Source organism: Camellia sinensis, chromosome 3 (genome assembly GCF_055761805.1).
Source record: "Camellia sinensis isolate YWXY chromosome 3, ASM5576180v1, whole genome shotgun sequence".
In the NCBI taxonomy this organism is placed as follows: Eukaryota; Viridiplantae; Streptophyta; class Magnoliopsida; order Ericales; family Theaceae; genus Camellia; species Camellia sinensis.
In genome coordinates this window covers 87,134,662-87,153,659 of record NC_138963.1, presented here as the reverse complement: position 1 = coordinate 87,153,659, position 18,998 = coordinate 87,134,662, and the positions used below count along the sequence as shown (strand labels likewise).

Below are 18,998 nucleotides of genomic sequence, written 5' to 3'. Positions count from 1 at the left end.
TTTTATAGAACAAAACAAGGACCAAAGCTTCTTAGAGAGGCTAAAGCAAAAAGGGTCAAGCTTCCTCAAGAAGCTAGACCAAAGGTCCAAGCTTCTTGGGGAAGTTAAGACAAAGGATTCAACCTTCTGGAGGAAGCTAAGACAAAGGGTCTAAGCTTCTTCAAGAAGCTTAGAGCAAAAGGGTGCAAAGGGTGCAAGTCCTCCATACACGTGTATGGAGGACAAGTCCGCGCACTCCAGCTGGCACAGCTGGCATGCACAATGCTTGAAAAAGGCAAAAAGGAGGCACCAGCCAGAAAAAGAGACAATCGACCAAATAAATGGCCGACCGACCAAATATCTGTGCCGACCGACCAAACAATTGGTCGGTAGACAGAAAGCAAGGCCGGTGGGTTTAAGGGATGGCTAACAAGCCACTTCCTACCCTCAGGTGCAAAAACCACAAGTCCTTGGTCCACAACCAAGCACAAAACAGTCAAGTCGAGAGATCCTAAGGCAAGGCCCGTAGCCGAGTCCTTCGGGATCTCAAAATGAACACGAACATGGATGATCACCGAGTGTTCAAACGATGACGTCCAAGTCTTGAGGACGGTCAAAAATGGGGTGTCTACAGTGACATTTAATTAACGGCATTTTTTTAAACATCACTTTTTCTGATAATTAACGACGTTTTGTAAACGTCGCCTTTTGTGTTAATTAAAACGGTCCTGTTTCTGAATAGAGGTCGTTTAAAAACACCTCCATACCCTCTTCCTGTCTCTCTTCAAACCCCTATTTCCAAACCCTATACAAAGTCGATCTATTCTCACATCTCCAAGGTGACTCTCTTTCTCTTTTTCTCTCTCAACCCTCTCTAAACCCAAATGTCAGTCTCCGAGGATCGAATCAATACGAAGTTCTCTCTCTCGATTCCTCTTCAGCATCGTGATTTCTCTTAGTGATTCATCTCAGAGTGATTGCAATTTTGATTTTGAAGTTCTCTCTCTCTCTCTCGATTGTGAGCACCACCTTCTACAATCTTAGAAAAATCGATCGAATCCTTCAAAACCTTCTTCAGCTTGGTGATTCCAGATGTGGTGTTTGTCTTTGTGGATTTGAAACTCTTCATCTTGTTCGATTAGTGAGATCAGAGGTTAGTTGAGCTCAAATTTTAGGAACATTTGAAACTTGTTTCTTTCTTAGATGTTTCTTCTGTGCTCTGTTTGTGAATAGCTATTTGTGAATCTCTCATTGCTCATCTTCTTCCCATTGGTTTGTGAAGATTTAGTGGGTACATAACTAATGTTTCTTCTGTGCTCTGCTTATGAATAGATGTTTGCTATTTTGCTTAAATTGTGCGGATTTCGTACCAAAGTGTTGTTTCGTGGATGCGATGATAAACTAGTTAGACTTGTAGTGATATTCATTAATAATGAAACTTGTAAATCTAAATATAATTTTTTACTCATTAAAATTGGTTTAAGTTTCTTCATAATAGATTTAGGATTTGTTGAAGTAACAAAAAAGGAAATGGAGTGAAATTACATGTACTTGATCATTTTCTAGGAGTACCTAAAAAATATTGAATATGTTAAAGTACCATAATCTGAAGAAAAATATTTTCAAATATGAAATTTAAAAAAAAAAAAAAAGAGAGAGAGAGAGAGAGAGAGAGAGAGAGAGAACAGAAGAGCCCATGTCTTACTATTGAGCTGCTTCTAAGTGGTGAGAATGAGAGAAATTAATGACCTACTTTGCTTTTAGTCTCATTCTTCTTCTGCTGGTTAGTTCTTATTCAAGAGAAAAAAATAATAATAATAATGAAGATAGTACAAATAGTCCAGCTGGCCAAGGAATAATAAGGGTTACCAGTCTACTGGTTACCAAATGCCAAATAACTTAATTTAATTTGGGATCTCGCCTATATATACAGAGAATGCTTATATACAAGGAATTCATCATGGTTTAGTAGTTGTCTGCAACATGTGTGTGTGGTCCAATTATCAATTTTCATGGTGTGTTAAATATTGAAAATGCTCAGTTTTGATGCTTTTAATTTTAGTGCATATACAACCAAAACATAAAAATTAATTTAGTTGTTTGTCTTATTTGGATGCTCTAGGATCTTGATCAACTTAGTATGACTCTTTTTTGTATTTTTTTTTTTTTTTTTTTTGGACTTTGTTGTCTTATTTGGATGCTCTACTAAGTATCTTAAAGCTTGTCCAATTTTATCATGGAAGTTGAGAAATTCCCCTATTTTCAGTTGCAGAACAGGATATGAACTTCACTTGTCAGATTTTCAGATATACTGATTTTTTTATTTTTTTTGTGCATTTTTCTTTCCCAAGTTGGGTTGACATTATGTTATTCATGTTTTTTTTTTTTGTAGTTTTAGAAATCGTGCTTTGGGGGATAGGTACTTCTCAAATACAACTTTTTAGGAATGTTTAAGTTGTCCTTAACAATTATGTGCATCAATAGTTTATATAATGGTAGTTCATTAATTTCACGTATTAAAGGACTGCTTGTTTGGTTACTGGTTATATAAATTCCCAATCTTGGTAACGATTATTTGAGTCATTCGAGGAGCTTAGAAAGTTATATTCGTTGGAAATGACTATTTTTAGAAGTCTAAATATTATATAGTTTCAATTTTGGTATGGTACATGCAATAGTTTATATAATGATCCTTGGCTTGCTGGCCATAGTTTTCTTGTTGGTTTACTCATCAAAACTTTAATCTTTAGCGGTTGATTTAATCCTTTCCATGAGACTTTTTTGTTGGAGAATATATGGAAATTATGTAGTGCGTTTTTATATTTGCATGGATTTAGATTATTAGATTCTTTCATAGAATATTGATCTCTTTGTTTGGGTTTTACTATTGCAACCAAGTCTCTCTCTGCTTCAAGGTATATCTCTTTTCATTCTTCTTCACTCACAATAGTATATATATAAATATTGTGAGTGAATGGGCCAATTGGTATTTGCTGGCTCAAACTTCATCAACCCTTAAGTATTCCCTTAAATTTTCAGCTTTAGGTCATGCAGTTACCCTCAAGAAGCTCATCAGGTAGGGGATTCCACTGATTTTATGGCCTAAGGTCTGGTTTTCGCTCTCTGGGGCGGCTAAGAAGAAGTCCACAGTTCCAGTGAGCTATTACAATGACTTGACCAAGGCGGTTGAGGGTAAGGTCACACCAGCAACGCTGCAGATCGATCATGTGAGTTATTGCCTTTTGCGTTACATTGATTGTTTGTGGCATTTCTTGGATTTGATTGTTACGGCATTGTTATGACTCCATTGTGAATGATCATGTGAACTTTGAATTGTTGGTTGGTTGTTTTGGATGCAATGGTTATGGTATTATTGTTGTTATTGTTGCTCCATTGTTTGATGTTGTTTAGATACAAAAGATAAGAAATTTTCCGCCTATAATATTTAATGCCAGGCAAGGGTAGCTTCCATATGAATTGTACTCTTGAACTAGTTCAAATCAAAATGGCTGTGTTAATGTATCAGTGGGTGACTTTTCTAGCTCTTTCAATAGATTTCAGGTCAAGAAGAAACAGTTCTTTCAAAACTTCTTAACCATCCTGCTGTTTGGAGTTGTTTGTGTTTTCATATCAACACTCATTATCACAGATGGTGATATATTTATTTTTCATACATTATTTTTCATATTTATTCCAGATGTAATTTCCTTCTCGATAAGTTTCTTGTGTGTTTTCACACACTAATTTCGTCTAAGTGGTCTCTAATTTACTGAATGTTACTATTATTTAGGCAGTTGATGGATGTTCCTTAAGATTGGGTTTGTTGGGTTGACTCCTCGTGACTATCTTGGTTTGATCCTTATCTTGCCTTCCTTGGGTGTTGTTTTAACATGCCATGATAATGTACTAACATTTCTTTTGTCATATAACTTTTTGGCTCAACCTTATTTCTTACCAATTTGATTCAGCAATAGGAACGATATTTTCCTCAACAGATACAATGTGTACACTGTAGGTTGGTTAGCACTGTATATTTGAGTTCACCGCTTCAGTTTCATGAATTATGGCCAATTATTTTCATGGATTTCCTAAGTATCTTGAATTTTCATGCAGGTTCTACATCAAGATAAGACTCATTTGCTGTACAGTCTAGTCTTCTCTCTGAGCTCAACGTCGATGGTTCTATGCTTAGTTCTGGAAATCTGCCATCAAGTTTCTCTTCTATTGTTGATGAAGTGTTTGAGCTTGAGAGAGGGTCATCCGCACCTTCTTTTTCTAGTCAGAGTCTCTCTTCATCATTTAATGCATCTGCTGCAGCGCATTATGGCTCTGTTCCAATGAATTCAGAGTATAAAAGTTGGAACCTCCTCACCTAAGCGGGAGGGAGGAACACAGATAGCACAAATCAATAATGCTCCTAAAGTTTCTGGTGGATCTCCCCATTATAATAATGGCTCTATTTATTCAACAAGCAATTTGAAGGGCATCATGCAGTCTAGCTCTGTGAGTTCACCATCTTCTGGTTTAGGAAGGAGCACAACTTTGAAAAGACTGTCTACTTCAAAATCCAACCAGGATTTGGCTTCTCTTAGATCTCCACATTTTGGAGTATTTCTATAATGTATATGACATGGTTCCTAAATTTTTCCAAAATTCTTTTGGTTTTCATATATTTCATGAGTATTTTTAGAGTGTATATGGGATATGGGATGACTATTCACATATTAATATTATATAATAGCATCAGTGTGTGCTTTGGGACCAAAATATATATATATATAATATATGTAAAAGCATTTTTTTTTTCAAATATAAAAATCATAGAGGTAGATTTTTTTCATTCGTTGCAAAAATATAAATAAAATACCAATTTAGAACTTTGACATAGCCTCTGATTGATTTGTGAATATGCTATTTTGTGGTTAATATTAAAACATGATTTGTGGATATGTTATTTTGTGGTTAATGGTGATTGGATATTAAATTGAATGGGAAAGTGAATTAATGTTGCATTTGCTATTTCAATAGGAGTTATTATTTCATGTTGGTGCTATTTTTTCAGTTTTAATGTAGGCATTTTTTTAGTTCAATCACATAAAATTAGCACAATTTAAAAAATGAAAAAAGAAAAAGATATGACGACATTTCTAAAAATGCCGCTATAATGGTTAGATTTTTAAAATAAAAAAAGATATGACGGCGTTTAAAAAGCGTCGCTAAAACCATAGTGATGTCATAGTACCGTTAGGGTAGGACATTTGGCAATGTTTTTACAAACGCCACCTATACTAATATAGCAACGTTTTTTAAACGCCATAAAGCTATAGCAACGGCCGCATTGTCGGCGTTTGGTATTAAACGTCACAAAAAGAATTAACGACATTTTTTGCACCTAAAACACCGCTAAATGTGAATTTTCCAGTAGTGTATGATATATGTGCATTTATTATGTATGTACATAATTCATACAAGCCATATTCTTCGCCTTCTCTTCCTTAAAGAAATCCTTCTTTACTAAAACCCTCATTTCTTTTTCTTTCTTTTTTTAACAATAGGTCTCTATTTTTGCATTTACTTCTACACACAGTGTCCTGACATCCACACATTAAGGATTGTATAAGTGTTGGCCATAGGTCCAATATTAAAAGTTTATATATTCCAAACGTATTAGGGCTTATGGCACACATGCTGAAGAGTGTCCATGCACTGTTGGTGTTGGACTCATACGAACATGGTGCATCTTTTACATGCCAATACTTAGCTTACTTTCCCAACCACCCCTAAACCAAAAAGAAAAAGGGAAAAAAAAATCATATACTGCTGTAATCTTCTGTCCGAGAATCAACTGAACTGGGGCTGTTTGCTTTTTCAATTTTCAGCTATGGACTTCTTCAACCAGGTGAATTTGCTTTATGGTACCCTCACAGAGTTCTGCACTCCAGAAAACTGTCCTACAATGACTGCAGGCCCCAAGTATGTCTTACTAATCATCATCTGTGTTATTCAACTTCACAGAAATTCAGTTCCTGACTGCATGTACAAATCAAGAAACCAATTGAAGTTTCAACTCCAAAATATGTTGAATATTTGATGGACTGGATTGAATCTCAATTAGATGATGAATCCATATTTCCTCAAAGGCTTGGTAATATATGGTTTTGATTTGTTCACTTATTTATTATTAATCTTTTTTTGATAAAAGTCAAAGACAGTATCTTCTCGAAGAACTTTTGAGTTTAATTTTTGTATTATTGATCATGTTTTTTTCCCGGTTGGGACTATTCTGTTCCCTTTAGTTTATGTTTATTCTAAATTTTGTAGGTGCCCCCTTTTCTCCCGACTTCAGAGAAGTTGTGAAAACTATATTCAAACGCTTGTTCCGTGTTTACGCTCATATTTATCACTCTCATTTCCAAAAGATTGTAAGTCTTAAAGAGGAGGCCCATCTAAATACCTGCTTCAAGCATTTCATATTGTTTACCTATGTAAGTATGCTTCAAGTCTTGAGACTCATTTTACGTTTTTTGTTCTAAATACCTGCTTCAAGTATTTCATATTGTTTACCTGTGCAAGTATGCTTCAAGTCTTGAAACTCATTTTATGTTCTTTGTTCCCTTCGAAAAACTGGTTTGAGTTTCAATTTAGAAACTGGTTGTGTAGTTTTGTTACTTGTATATGATGATGTTTGTAACTATCATATCCTAATACTGTTTGGAAATTTCACTATACTGTATTTATGCAGAAATTTGGACTGATTGACAAGAAGGAGCTAGCTTCACTTCAAGAGCTTGTAGAATCCATTGTTGTCCCTTACTAAACCGGTGTGCACTTCCTGATAGAATCAACTATCTAAGGGACACAATAAGCTGATGTAATAATTTAAAAAAATTGATAATTAGTGATTGACTATAGAGTTTGTTTGAGATTCTTGGTAATTGATATTATTAATCCAGTGTGCAAGTGCTCTATAGTTTAAGTATCTATAATCGTTTTCATGCCAAAGTTCTTTCTTCCCATGGATCAGAAAATGAAAAGCAATGAAGCAGTCTTTGTCGACTGAGGCTATTTGCAAAATGGCAAGAGAGCGCAAGCAGCCAAATACAAATCAAATTTCTACTGATCAAACCAACTGTTTCACTTGCTGAGCCATGCCATTAGTAAAAGAACTAGGAGCTCCAGACCCGTCCACGATGCTCGTGGAACAGTGAAGGTGGATCCTATGATTAGTATATAAAGTGAAGACAATCTATATTGTGGTATCATAAATATTTATAAATTTGAAATATGAGTTCATGTAATTGTGTCACCCATGGGCTTTTCTTTATCTGTGTGGGAAATATATATGCTGTAATATTCAAATATATCATTCGAGATATCATTGCATTTTAACTTGAGAGTTCTTGTAAACATAGCCTTGGATGGAATTGAGATTTTTATTTATTTATTTTATATATATTGTGGAATCTAAGGTCTTTTTTAATCATTGCACTTGTTGAGTTTTCATTGACTTGAATATGAAAAACTTGCAATCTAAAAATTTTGAAAACATGTACAATTTTTTTAGTATTGAGGGTTTGTGGCGGTGCATCCGATGGACATGTTGGTAGAGATCATGTTCCCAGAAAATGATAAAATTGTGTCCTGTTAAGTAATTGGGACAAATGAATTGAGTTCAGTTGAGTAGGTTTTTTTTTTTTTCCCCTATTATTTATTTATTTTCTTCAATTTTGTGCCCTTATTGCTTAAGCAGCTTCAACTGGTGTGAATTGAGTTCAGTTGAGTAGGTTTTTTTTTTTTCCCCTATTATTTATTTATTTTCTTCAATTTTGTGCCCCTATTGCTTAAGCAGCTTCAACTGGTGTAAAACGAAGGTAGGCTTACCAACTCTTGCTGGTGCAAAAGCAATTTAGCAATTTCATTTCATTTATATTATGTTTGAATTTTCAATTTAAAAGGGAGAAAAAAAATCGTAAATGAATGAAAACACTTGTGTCTCCATTCATTTTCATAAGAATAACCAAACAAAAATAATTTTTTTTAGATGGGTCAAATCTTTATTTTTTTATTTTATGTAATTTTTTAAAAAAAAATACACAAAAAAATGCTCTAAGAGCATCTTAATAAATGTTGAAAAGTGTGTAATTATTTAATTATTTTTAGGGTTTTTTGGTGAAACCCTCCTTTTGGGACTTTTTATTACGGTAAAAGATAACTCAATCAATTTTCTTTCAAAAAATCCCTGAGTAAGAGATGTCCGCCTCAATAAGGACATTTTATAATTTGTCTTTTTTTTATGACAATATTGCCCTTCTATATATGTATCATATATTTGAAATCTGAGATGATATATAGTATACGGATCTGCGACAATTTATGAAATCAGGAACGCAATCTGCGGAATCAATGAAGACGATCTCCAAATCTGAAGATCTCGCAGCCGAAGATCTCTCCCTTGGTCAACAATAGACGATCTCACTGCCGACGATCAACACTCTCAATTAAACGAGAGTTTACATTTCAAATATGTACAAATCTGTATCAGATTTTGAGAGTTTCATTGAGATTTGTGAGTGTTGATCGAGTTTTAGAGGTTTTTCTTCTCAATCAAGTATATTGATTTGTTGATTCATTATTATTTTTGTTTGTTTGTTTGTTTTTATTTTTGATTTATTTTTGTTGTGTTTGATCTGAGTTTGTTTGACAGAATTAGAGTAAAATATTACTCTGGTTCTATGTGCTTTGTTTTTTGTTTGAGAGAATAAGAGTAAATTTTACTTTGGTATGTGCTCTGTTTTTGTTTGAGAGAATGAGAGAAAAATTTTACTCTGGAATGTGCTATGTTTTTGCTTGATAAAATGAGAGTAAAATTTTACTCTGGTATTATCTGTTCTTTTTTTATTTTTTGATAGAATGACAGTAAAATTTTACCCTGGTATTCTATACTTATGTTATTTGTTTTTAGACTTATAGTGACAGTAAAATTTTACTTTGATAGTAACAATAAGATTTTACTTTGATTGACAGTAAATTTTTACTGTTAATTGATTGCAGATTTGAAAAATGGTTCCACCTCTTATGTTATTATACAAGCATAGTGATCGTACCATTATGTTCAAGGTTGTGTCAAACTACATATTGAAGGATTTAACTGATTTCTTAAGTTGTAAATTGAAGAAGTTTGACAGTAGTGGCTGCATACTGTTATCGTACTGTTTACTTGGACATTCGTAATGCATGATTGATGATGATTCTAATTTTCAGAATATATTGTCGCTTGTTTATCCCCTTGGTGTTGATCGTGTTAATGTGACTATTACTGAAATGGGCATTTCAAATGAAAAACATGGAGTTAGAGAATCGGGGGATGCTAGTGGATCCAACATTACTGATGATGGAATAGATTTACTGCCTATGTTTTGTCAACATGAAGAAAGGACTTTGTTGTCTTGCGGATGGGTGAATGGAATTACTCATGTAGGTCAAAGATTTATTGGAGGTGCAAAGGATTTCCAGACTGCATTATGTAAATATGCCATTGAAATAGGATTTGAGTTTATGTATGTGAAGAATGAGAAGTGTCGGGTCACTGCTGTGTATTCAATGCGGGAGTCCAAAGGTTGTTTTATGGCGAGTACATGCATCTCTAGAGAGTGCTAATAATTTTTTCTACATTAGGACTCTACATGATGAGCATAGTTATGGAGCTGCAGTTCGTACTTCTAAAAATTCAAGGATGAGTTCAAATTTTGTTACAAGTTTGATTGTTAATGAAGTTCATGGAAATCCCCAAAATCGGCCAATTGATGTTGTGCGTCAATTTATAAATCAATACGGACTCACCATTATGTACAATCATCTTTGGTTAGGAGTTGAGAAAGCTAGGACTACTACTTTTGGGGATTTCTCTATGTCTTATGATGAGATTCGATGGTATATGGTTACTATGATGAGCACAAATCCTGGTAACTATTTGTAGCTTGACTATAACCATCAAAGTGGACAATTCAAGAGGTTTTTTGTTGCATTTAATGCTTCAATTCAAGGGTTTAGGCATTGTCGTCCTCTATTGTTTATCGATGGAACTTTTCTGAAGGGGAAATATAAGGGCACCTTCTTAACAACTACAGCGAAGGACGGGGATCAAGGTAGATATTACTATAGTTTATTGAAAAGTAACAAGTTACTTATTCTCAAAGTAACATGTTACTTATTTTCAGAGTAACATCTTACTGTTATTCAGAGTAAAAATCTACTATATTTGTCCTTTTCATTTAATGTATTTGCTAATTGTAAAATGTTATTTTTCAGGTTTTTTCCCTCTTGCAATGGCAATTGTCGATACAGAGACTACAAACAGTTGGGAATCGTTTTTTATGCATTTGTCGAATATAGTGTTGGATGAAAGACCAATTACCTTTATATCTGATCGGAACGCTGGACTTTTAGAGGCTTTACTCAAGGTTTTACCTACGGCTTACCACTATTTTTGTCTCCAACACTTGAAGGCCAATTTGAGGGATTAGTTCTCTGGTTCAAGTTTCAGCAATACCCTTAGGAGTAGAATAATTTTTTTTGTTTTCTTCATGTGCTTATGCTCTCACAATGAGATGTTTTAATCAGTGTTTGAAGGAATTACAAGATGAAGGAAAAGGGATCGTTTTAGGTTTCTATCCAATCTGCCCTATGATAAGTGGACTAATGCATATTTTAAAGGACAAAAATACGGTGAAATATACTCGAATGTGGCGGAGTCTTTCAATTCATGAATCCGTCAAGCTCGTCATTTGCCCACTACGAAGATGATTGATTCAATTAGGTTAAAGATCATGGATTTGATGCCAAGAAGGAGAGAACAAGCTAAGAAATGGAATACTTTTCTTTATCTGAAGAGCGATTCAACATTAGTAAATGCTCTTAAAAGTGGAAGAACTTGGTTGGGTAGTCATTCATTTGATCATGCTTTTGAAGTTCAATCCTGGCCTTGAATAGAACTCGCTCATATTACCAATGGCAATTGAATGGATTTCTTTGTGCTCACGTGGTGACCGCTATCCAAAAGAGCAGAGATGATTTGTATGCACATGTGGAACCATTTTATTACACTAGCAAGTTCAAAGCTTGCTATGCTGAGCCTATTTATCCAATACCCACTGTTGAGAAACCTCCTGTAGCTATGGATGATCTTGTTGTTCTTCTTCCAATATGTAAGAAGCCACCTGGTTGGCCAAGGAAGAATAGGATTCCATCTAGGGGTGAGAAAGTAAGACGAGTACAGTGTGGTAGATGCGAGAAGTACGGTCATAATAGGAAGGCTTGCAAGAAAACATTATGTCACGACCCAAACCCGCCCCTATAGGTTTAGCGTCATTACCGGTCAGTAATCCTTGAATTACAAAAGGTCTCTGAACAGAATGACATATACTCAAGGGCTGCGGAAGCAAATATACAAAATATATATAGTCCATTGAGCTATGCTGACGTACATAAGACAGAAATTTAAAACTTATATTCATAATATCAACTTCTTAAACATCATGCCTTGTCATACAGATAATGTCTTAAGAGGCTTAGCCCAATGTACAGATAGATAAAACAAAAACAAACAAAAACGTCTTCCCCAAGATTCACAACTTGACTTATCAAAATAGAACCTCCCCGAAAGGCATAGTAGCTGGCTGACTCAAAACTCTCTAGGCAGTAACTTAGGCCTAGTCATGTGCCTGCTCACCTACATACATTATAATAATAGTGAGCAGAAGCCTAGTGAATAATAACAGAGTAAATGGTTAAATGAATGATGTCCCATAACTAAGTCCGTACATAGAAACAGATTCATATTCATATTCTTGTTCAAGTCATTAACAGAATCAGAATTCATGCTTGTTCTTACATGGTTCATCTGTTAGCGCTAACAGATCACATACAGAGTAACAAAGGTCGCATTTGTTAGTTCCATAAAGGAACCTCCGATCAAGTATAGATAACTTGTCAATTCCTTAAAGGAACCTTCGGACCGGGAACAGATAACTTGTCAGTTCCACAAAGGAATCTCTGGTCGGGTACAGAGAACTTGTCAGTTCCATAGAGGAACCTCCGAACCAGGAACAAATAACATACTTGTGCCATGAAATCGTTACCACGAATACTTGTCAGAAATTGGACAATCATTCATAGTATAGAACATAACATTTAACAGAACAGATTTTATTCCATTTACAGAAAATAATTAAAGTTGAACATAACTTTACTAAGTTATTACTCACTGTTGGCTCCAAAGCAATCAGACGGAGTAGGCAAATCAGATATCTTGTGGCACGTGACCTACACAGATACAGAACGAATACGTACTGAATTACACACCTGGAATCATTAACTTAGTTCTTTATTGTCTTGGTGTGTTTCTACTTCTTATCCTCATTATTGTGTCTTAATTTTGGCCTAGAAATGCCTAAGATGCAATGAGGATGCTAAAATGCACTTGGAAACACTTAACAAAACTTGCTGAAAACATCGGTCTCACTCAAGCGCAACTTCTCTCACTTGAGCAGACAGGCAAAATGTCAGTGGTCGCTCGACCGCAACTTCTGTCGCCCGAGCGGTCTGTAAACTCTGTAAAAGTACTGGTTGCTTGATTTTTCTGCTGGATGTTCGCTTGAATGTGAGACTAAGGTCCTCGCTAGAGCACAACTCTTGTCACTCGAGTGGTCTACAAAAATGGTAAACTTCTGGGAGTTTGCATTTCACGCTCGAGCCAACTTTTGGTCGCTCGAGTGGAAGTGCAAGATCTCAGAGTGGTCGCTCGAGCTTAGGTTCTGTCGCTCGAGTGGAGAGACAGAATCTGGAATTTCCAAATTGCTCTTTCCAGCTCAAAATCCCAATTCAACACCTCAAAACACATCCCCTTGGCCTCAAACTTGAGAAAACACATCTAAACTTGGAAAACATTGAGAATTCAAGATCATTTCATGAAATCAAGGCCCAAACTTATGCCAATTATTCAAAACCAAATCTTAAGCTAATCATGGGTAAGGCCTTCAATTCAGAAACCAAAACAGAAACACAAATAGATATTCCTACGAGAGACAGATAGAAACTTAAATAATGCGATGCACATGTAATTAACTCATGATTTCATCTTAATTACTTATTAGGCATCCTTAATCACATGTTTTAAGCTAATCATGGGTTGGGGTTGTTATAGTCTTCCCCTCTTTAGGAGTTTGGTCCTCCAAATTTGAATTACCTTCTTTTTGGTAGAATATTGGGTCTAATGGAAACAAACCAAGCTACCTCTTCTATCTTCCATGTTGCATATGTCCCTCTGTGGTTTTGTCTATCCACTTTCACTAATGGAATTTCTTTGTTCCCCAATCTTTTGATTCTTCGATTAACAATTTGGATCAGTTGTTCCTCATATGTGTAGTCTTCCTTCAAAAGTACGTGTGTCAGCTCAATTACATGTAACGGATCTCTCAGATAATCCCGAAGCATTGAAACATGAAAAACATTGTGCATATTCTCCATCACCGGAGGTAAGACCACTCGGTATGTTACTAAGTTAATTTTCTCTAAAACTTCATATGGACCAATGTATCTTGGTGCTAGCTTTCCTTTCACCCCAAATCGTGTCTGACCTTTCATTGGAGTTACTTTGATGAACACATGATCCCCGACTTCATATTCCCTGTCTCTTTTACGGAAATCCGCATAACTCTTTTGACGACTTTGTGCAGTTTTCAATCTTTGTTGAATCAGTTTCACTTTCTTTGTCATCTATTGCACAAGTTCTAGTCCCAATAACGGTCTATCGCCCACTTCGGCCCAACAAATCAGAGATCGGCACTTCCTACCATACAAAGCTTCATAAGAAGCCATTCTAATGCTTGAATGGTAACTGCTGTTATATACAAATATGGCTAGAGGAAGGTAAGTCTCCCAATTCCCTTGGAAATCTAGGGCACACATCTGTAACATATCCTCCAAAGTTTGATTGCTTCGTTCATATTAGTCGTCTGTCTGTGGGTGATAGGCGCTGCTCAGTTGCACTTCAGTTCCCATGGCCTGTTGTAAACTCTGCCAGAATCGTGACGTGAACTTAGAATCTCTGTCAGATACAATGAATACCGGCACACCATGCAATCTCACAATCTCATCCATATAAATGTTAGCTAACTTGTCCGCATTATAAAAAAATTTAATAGGCAGAAAATAGGCAGACTTAGTTAAACAATCAACTATGACCCAGATAGAATCCATACCTTGGGAGGAGCGAGGCAGTCCAACAATGAAATCCATGGTGATATGCTCCCATTTCCATTCCGGTATTGGAAGCGACTGAAGTAATCCAGTGGGTCGTTGGTGTTCAACTTTCACTTGTTAGCAATGCAAGCATCTAGCCACAAAATTAGCAATGCCTTTTTTCATTCTCGACCACCAGAAATTTTGTTTCAAATCATGGTATATCTTTGTATTTCCTGAATGCATAGCAAATTTCAAACTGTAAGCCTCAGTCATGACTCTTTTTCTCAAATCCAGATAATCCAGTACACAAAGTCGGCCTTAAAATTTCAACACATCGTCTTCCAACACAAATCCTGGTCTTGGTTTTGAATCAATCTCATCAAAGATTTTCTTCAAAAACTCATCTTTACGTTGTTTCTTTCTAATTTCCTCAATGATTGCAGAGCAGAGATGGCGGCCAAGATTCCACCTTGTTCATGTTACATAATTTCGATTCTATCTCTTTCCAAGTCACATAACAATTCTTTTTGACCGATGAGCAAACATGACAAATTCCAAATTGACTTCTGACTTAAAACATCTGCAACTATATTGGCTTTCCCCGGATGGTAAAGAATCTGCAAATCATAATCTTTAATCAACTCGAGCCGCCTCATCTGTCTTATGTTTAGTTCTTTTTTAGTAAAGAAATATTTCAAGCTCTTGTGATCAGTATACACCTCGCAAGTCACACCATACGGATAGTGTCACCAAATTTTTAAAGCAAACACCACAGTTGCTAATTCTAGGTCATGAGTTGGATAGTTCTTTTTATGCGGTCGAAGTTGCCGGGAAGCATAGACAATTACCTTTCCGTTTTGCATTATCACACATCCTAAGCCTTTGTACGAAGCATCACTGTAAATCTGAAATCCATCGGTTCCATTAGGTAATGTCAGAATTGGTGCAGTTAACAGTCTAGTTTTCAATTCTTGGAAGGGTGACTCCCGTTGATCATTCCAATCAAATGGTATATTTTTCTGTGTCAACTGTGTCAATGGCATAACAAGTTTCGAAAAATCTTTCACAAATCTTATGTAGTAGCCAGCAAGTCCCAGAAAACTTTTAACTTCTGACACATTTGTCGGTCTAGGCCAGTCCACAATAACTTCAATTTTCTGTGGGTCAACAGTGATACCATCCTTGTTGATTACATGCCCCATAAATGCTATGCTGTCAAGCCAAAACTCACACTTAGAATCTGTAAAGTAGTTCTCAAATGGTTCTCATGCCCTTTCCTGCTTTTGGAATAAATCAAAATATCATCAATAAACACAACTATAAATTCATCCAAAAATTGTTTAAAAACCCTATTCGTCAGTTCCATAAAGGCTGCGGGTGCATTGGTTATCCCAAATGGCATGACTAAAAATTTATAATGCCCATATCTAGTTCTAAATGCCGCTTTCTCAACATCTTCTACCTTGACCTTTAACTGGTGATATCTGGATCTAAGGTCTATTTCAGAGAACACTTATGCTCCCTGAAGTTGGTCAAACAGGTCATCTATTCAAGGTAATGGGTATTTGTTCTTAATAATCAATTTGTTCATTCCCGATAGTCTATACATAGCCTCAAAGATTCGTCTTTCTTCTTGACAAACAAAACTAGGCCATCCCATAGCGAAGTGCTTGGGCGAATAAACTTTTTGTCTAGCAGTTCCTAAAGTTGAGTTTTCAATTCTTTCAATTCAGAAGTTGACATTCTATATAGAGTTTTGGAAATCGGTTGTGTTCCAGGTATAACATTAATAGTAAACTCAATTTCCCTATCAATTAAATCTCCGGGAAATTCATTTGGAAATACATCAGGGAATTCGTTTATTACGGGGATGTTCTCTAGGGTAGGATTATCAGGAGTCACAGTCAAAACACAACACAGATACCCTCTACATCCCTTCCTAAGTAGTTTCACAATTTTCATGGTAGAAATCAAGTATGGGAAAGGAACTACCCCATTCCTAGTAAACACAAACTCAGGTAATCCAGGCGAACGAAACACAACAGATTTATTCACACAGTTAATAGTTGCACATTACTTCGTCAACTAGTCCATACCCAGTATGCAATCAAAATAATCAATGCCCAACGGCAATAAATCAACATACAATGTCACATCACTAATTACTAATTCACATGCTGGATAAACATAAGTACATATCATAGAACCCCTAGATGGCGTAGAAACAGACAGTAAATAATTCATGGGTTTTAAAGATCTAGTCAATTTTCGAGAAAAGGCATGCGACACAAATGAGTGTGTAGAACTAGAATCTATCAAAACATACGCATTTTAAGCACAGATGGAAATTATACCTAACACCATAGATTTTCAAAACATATGCATTACCTTCATTCACATGAAGGTAAAACTTTACTGCCTTTCAAAGTAAAAATTTACTATGTTGTTGAATGGTTTCCTATGGCTGTGATGAGCCAATGGTTTCACAGTAAAATTTTACTTTATTTCAGAGTAAAATTTTACATTTAGAGTAAAATTTTACTATGTTGTTGAATGGTAGTCTATGGATGTGTTGAAGTTGTGGTTTTACAGTAAAATTTTATTTTATTTCAAGTCTAAAAAAAAAATTAAAAATTGTTTAAAATATTAAAAAAATCATTGAAAATTAAAAAAAAATAAAAAAATAAAATTTTTGAAAAGTATTTTCTGGAAACCAAAATCAAACAAGCTGATTACTATTTGGCATGGGCCTACATAGGGTTTGTGAGTGCGCTGATATATTTTGTTTATTTTTCTAACTACAATTAGAATTGTTCGACAAAATTAAGCATATGAATCATAAAAATTGAACACTCTTTCAATACAAGACATTAGGGGGTAGACTTACTTGCCTCATGATTAAGCCAGAGTACTGACAGAGAAGAGGTTGTAATTGTTAGAGAGGGAGAGAAATGGGTATAGAGGAGAGAGAAATTGATGTGTCCTGCTTGCTTATCTAAAGTGTTGGTGATAATTACAAATAAAATACCAAAAAATACAAATAATAAAAATTACAATAACTATTGAGAGGGTTGAGGTGCAAAAAATTCGCTCTCTTTAAGGAGATTCAAGTCCTCTGCGGCTAGGCAAAGCTTTACACCGGTGCAGCAGAAAAAAACCTTGACTTGTCCCCCCCAGGATACAACAACCCGACTAAGTCGTATGGTTCGCCAATACTAAACAATTGGTTGAACCCAAAGCTTCATCATATACACCCTTTATTTCTTTGCCTAATAATCTCACACAAACATAATAAAACAGCAAACACAATAAAACAACAAACACTTCTTTTTTCCAAGATAAGACGTTAGCTCAATTTATAGGAGAGGAAACTTGGTGGGCAAGAAAAGGATTTTCTTAGATGAGAGGAAACTTGGTGGGCAAGAAACTTTTCTTAGAGGCAAAGAAATATAGCTTGGATAATGAGTTACTTGGAGCCAAAGCACACAATATAATCCTGAGCAAAAAATATAATCTATAACATATCATAATATTAAAATATCTGCTAATATAAAGTTAACTCTATTAATCTGCAGGCTGGAGTTTGGTTGTTTGGGTTGTCTCATAGGTGGTGCCTCCTAAAGTCTCTGTTTATTTACACTGCCAGACTTTCTCCATTTCATGTGGTAAAGTCATCGTTTATTTGTGTAACAATTTCTTGTAACATCTCAAACCGTGCGGTTCGGCAGTGTTGGTGATGACAGTGATGGTTGCAACACTGATAGGGTGATGGGTTGAGGTGATTTTTGTAGTGATAGTATGGTCGTATCACTACTAGAAAAGAGACAGAAAACACAGAACTTTTTGCAACGGATTGATTTTCTGTCACAAAAGGTACACTTGAAACAGATAAAATAATCTGTTGGTAATAGTATTTGTTGAGACAGAAAATGACTGTCACTAATAAATGAGCAAAAAGGCATTATTTTTAACGACGGAAACAAATTACCTGTCGCAAAAAGGTCCATCAGTTGTGACAGATAAACCATGGCAAAAAAAATTATTAAAACAACGTAGTTTTATGTTTTTGCGACAGCATCCCCAACTCTCCAATTTCATTCTTACACTATATCTCTCTTCCTCTCATAGGCAAAATCACTCTCTTCCCCCCATCGGTGTCGCCTCACTCCACCATCCTTCCACTGGTGTCGTCCCACTCCACCATCCTCCGATGCCGTCATCTTTCCACCGACGATCATTCGGGGAAAAAGTGCAGCAAAGCCCGATTAGAGCTCTTTGAGTCTCTCTCTCTCTCTCTCTCTCTCTCTCTCTCTCTCTCTCTCTTTATATATATATATATATATATATGTATGAAAAGCTCATATAGATTTTTGTATTTTATCTGTGTGATTTAGTTTAATCTTTCTCATTAGGAGATCAGGTTTATTTTATTCGATTCGATTTGTTTAATTCAAAATTTTGTTTTATTTTATTTTATTTTGAATAGGTCAATAACTACTATGCTTCTTTTTCGAAACCCTAGATACTTGTTGATGAAGCCCTATGTTAGCAAATCTCTATTTTGAATCAAGTTCCTTCAAGTTCTTCTGAGTCAACAGTCGATGATCTTCTGAAGGTGCAAATTACAATCCTCTCTCTCTCTCTCTCTCTCTCTCTCTCTAATATCAAATAGAGCTATGTTCCCAATCTCTATTTTTGTACATTTTCGATGTCATCGAAGATGCTTTCAAGATCACACTGATTATCTACACGAGGTGAGTTCTCGTTGATTCATTCGA

General features: G+C 35.5%; 1 protein-coding gene and 1 long non-coding RNA gene across 2 annotated transcripts; one reads left to right on the top strand and one right to left on the bottom strand.

Annotated features, from left to right (window-relative positions):
• Positions 1 to 767: 767 nt before the first annotated feature.
• On the top strand, positions 768 to 4,630 carry LOC114306861 (uncharacterized). The gene is made up of 3 exons (XR_003644852.2): positions 768 to 1,132; positions 3,019 to 3,206; positions 4,093 to 4,630. It is a non-coding gene; the product is annotated as an uncharacterized LOC114306861 (long non-coding RNA).
• Positions 4,631 to 11,967: 7,337 nt separating this feature from the next.
• LOC114306867 (uncharacterized) lies at positions 11,968 to 13,620 on the bottom strand. Its single transcript, XM_082918206.1, has 2 exons — positions 13,223 to 13,620; positions 11,968 to 12,070 (listed from the first exon to the last, which is right to left on the bottom strand). Exons 1-2 carry the CDS (start codon positions 13,618 to 13,620, stop codon positions 11,968 to 11,970), a joined length of 501 nt encoding a protein of 166 aa, XP_082774332.1.
• Between the last annotated feature and the right edge of the window lie 5,378 nt (positions 13,621 to 18,998).